This window comes from Cyprinodon variegatus, unplaced genomic scaffold (assembly GCF_000732505.1).
Source record: "Cyprinodon variegatus isolate N-32 unplaced genomic scaffold, C_variegatus-1.0 Scaffold521, whole genome shotgun sequence".
NCBI classification, from domain to species: Eukaryota; Metazoa; Chordata; class Actinopteri; order Cyprinodontiformes; family Cyprinodontidae; genus Cyprinodon; species Cyprinodon variegatus.
The window spans coordinates 309,200-311,685 of NW_015150974.1; the positions used below are offsets into that span (position 1 = coordinate 309,200).

Genomic DNA, 2,486 nt, shown 5'->3' on the forward strand with positions numbered 1-2,486 from the left:
GCTGTGATGTTCAGACGGTAAGAATATTTTTTGCAAGGTGCTGATTAGCTGATGAAAGTTGAACTCATGCAGGCGCAGCAGCTGGAGGAGAAAGAGAAGGAGATGAAGAAGAAGGATGAGCTCTACAAGCAGCACGTCTCCAAGCTTGAAGCAAAGGTAAACTTATCTTCTCAGAAGGATATTACTTCATCTTAGATTTATACCATTTAAACTATATTTAGAAGAAAAATTGTACAACAACAAATTAAAAAAAGGCTTCTGCATCATATTTGATTTCAATTCAAAGACTTTAGGATAAACTTCACTAAGAATAAAAGCAAAAAACTCATGAGATCAGAGCAGCTTTTTTACTGTCAGAGAGGAATATTAGTTTATTATTGATAAACAATTAATAAACCAATACTTTATAATTTAAACCAAAAATCAAATGTCAATCTGAGTAAGTCATTTTTTTCCTAAAAAAAGTGCATTTTCTCCTAAATTGAGAAGGTAAGTGAGACACTTTGCCAACTTAATTTAGATTTAAACTAAGAAAAAACAACTGCAGTCTTAAATTTCAAGTGCATAATGTCTAATTATCTTATTTTAAGGGTAAAAACACTCATTCTGTCGGCAGATGTTCTTATTTTCCTACTCGAATTGAGGGTTATTACCGTACACCTATTTTAAGACATTTCTACTCATTTTCAGAATGTTGCAGTGCATAAGCACTCACTGGGAATTCATTGGGAGCCCATTTGCTTCCCTTTATATTTAAAATAAATTACAAATAACTATGATAAATATTTTGCAAAAAGATATATTACTAAGTGATGGCTTAGTTTAAAATGGTTTGTTTTTGAATCTACATGTACTGTATTTAATGGATGTACTGGAAAAATGATCTAGAAATAAGTAAAAAGTTCTTAAATTAATTGTATTTACCCTTAATTTGAGTATAGGTAAATGAGATAGTTTGCCAATGGAATTAGTATTTTTACTCTTAAATAAGACAATTAGATGATATGCACTTGAAATGATGCGATTGTGTTTTCTTATTTGAAGTGTAAATTGTCTCGTTCCATTGGCAAAATGTCTCTTTTACCTCCTCAATCCAAGAACAAATGCACTTATTTTAAGTGAAAATGACATAGCTAGATTTCGATTTTTTTTCCAGTGTGGTTGTGCTTTTGCATGAATTGTTTAATCTGTGCAAGAAAAAAAAGTAGAGTTGTAAAGTTTTTTGCTTGGCTAAGACAGCAGGACATCTCTACATCTATCCCTGCAGAAGGATCTGTAAAACATTGACAGAGGATGCTGGGATGATGTTTGGGATTAAGCTTCATCAAGCCTTTAGAAAACAAATATTAATAATGCTTGTGATGTGAACCTAATAATGATTTTTTTTCAGAGATAAAAAATGTATGTACGTTGGTGGATTCTGTGTTAAATTCAGGCTAGATCACACCCTCTTGTTCTGGTCATAAAGTTGTTTCTTTTTCCATCTATATTTCTTTTAATCCTGATTGAAGCAGGTATTTATGTAGTATTTAGGTGTTTTTCAGCACCACCAGATTTATCTGTGTTTTACACGTCTTTGGCCACTAAGGGGCAGCCAGACTCACGTTTCCACTAAACCAGTGGATGTGCATCATTTGTTCAGCTCATCATCTGCACTCTTTTCATAAACATGTATATTATGCCTGTGTTTTTTCCTCACAGTGTGTAGAGTTTTACAAAGTTTCAGCTGAAAACTTCCAGAAAGGCAAAGAGGAAACTAATGAGCGTTTTGCGTAAGTTTTCATTCTAAATGTTTCACTAAATTAAGTCAAAATCAGTAACATGACAAGTGTTATTTCTCACCATCATGGAGAGAAATACTGTTTCTTTTCCAGACAGATCCCTTTTTTTTTCTTTCTCCTTCAGACGTTTTCACACCCAGCCTCTCTGTGGAGACCTTCAGGGTCAGATCCTGAGATGCTACAAGGAGAACCCAAGGAGAACGTTGACTTGCTCAGCTATTGCATCAGCCTACATGCAGTGTGTGGACAACGCCAAGAAAGTAAGAATTAAAATGTAAGCTACTTTGATCTTTTTTATCACTCCTAATGTTTTTCCTTTTTTGCTTCTTATTTTTCTGTAGGATAAACTGATCACTGGAGGTTAAAGTCAAGAAAAAATTGCTGCGATAAAAGAGAAATGGACTCAAATCAATAAATACACTGAGAAATAAAAACATACTAATTTAGCTGCTTTTAATACCTGAATATTTTTCCACAAAACTACCCTCAGTGTAGCTATGAAGTGTCTTTTTCATCTCACATTTAAACAAGTTCAACTTTCGACGAATGACACAGTTTATCGATCACTACAGTAGAGAGAATGATTCAGAAATGGAAATAAAACAAAGATCTACATCACTCATTAGTTTTATCTGTATGGATGAGATATATGCAAAGCTATGCAAGGAGGTGAGTGTCTAAGAGGTGCAAAAATCAGCAAGGTTT

General features: G+C 33.5%; 1 protein-coding gene across 1 annotated transcript in view; it reads left to right on the top strand.

Annotated features, from left to right (window-relative positions):
• chchd3 (coiled-coil-helix-coiled-coil-helix domain containing 3) overlaps positions 1-2,215 on the top strand; it is a 10,202-nt gene extending 7,987 nt beyond the window's left edge. The window contains exons 5-8 of the mRNA XM_015391005.1: positions 73-156; positions 1,702-1,772; positions 1,906-2,041; positions 2,123-2,215. Coding sequence (XP_015246491.1) covers positions 73-156; positions 1,702-1,772; positions 1,906-2,041; positions 2,123-2,146 — 315 coding nt within the window. The 3' untranslated portion in view covers positions 2,147-2,215. The remainder of the gene's footprint in view (positions 1-72; positions 157-1,701; positions 1,773-1,905; positions 2,042-2,122) is intronic.
• The last annotated feature ends 271 nt before the right edge of the window (positions 2,216-2,486 follow it).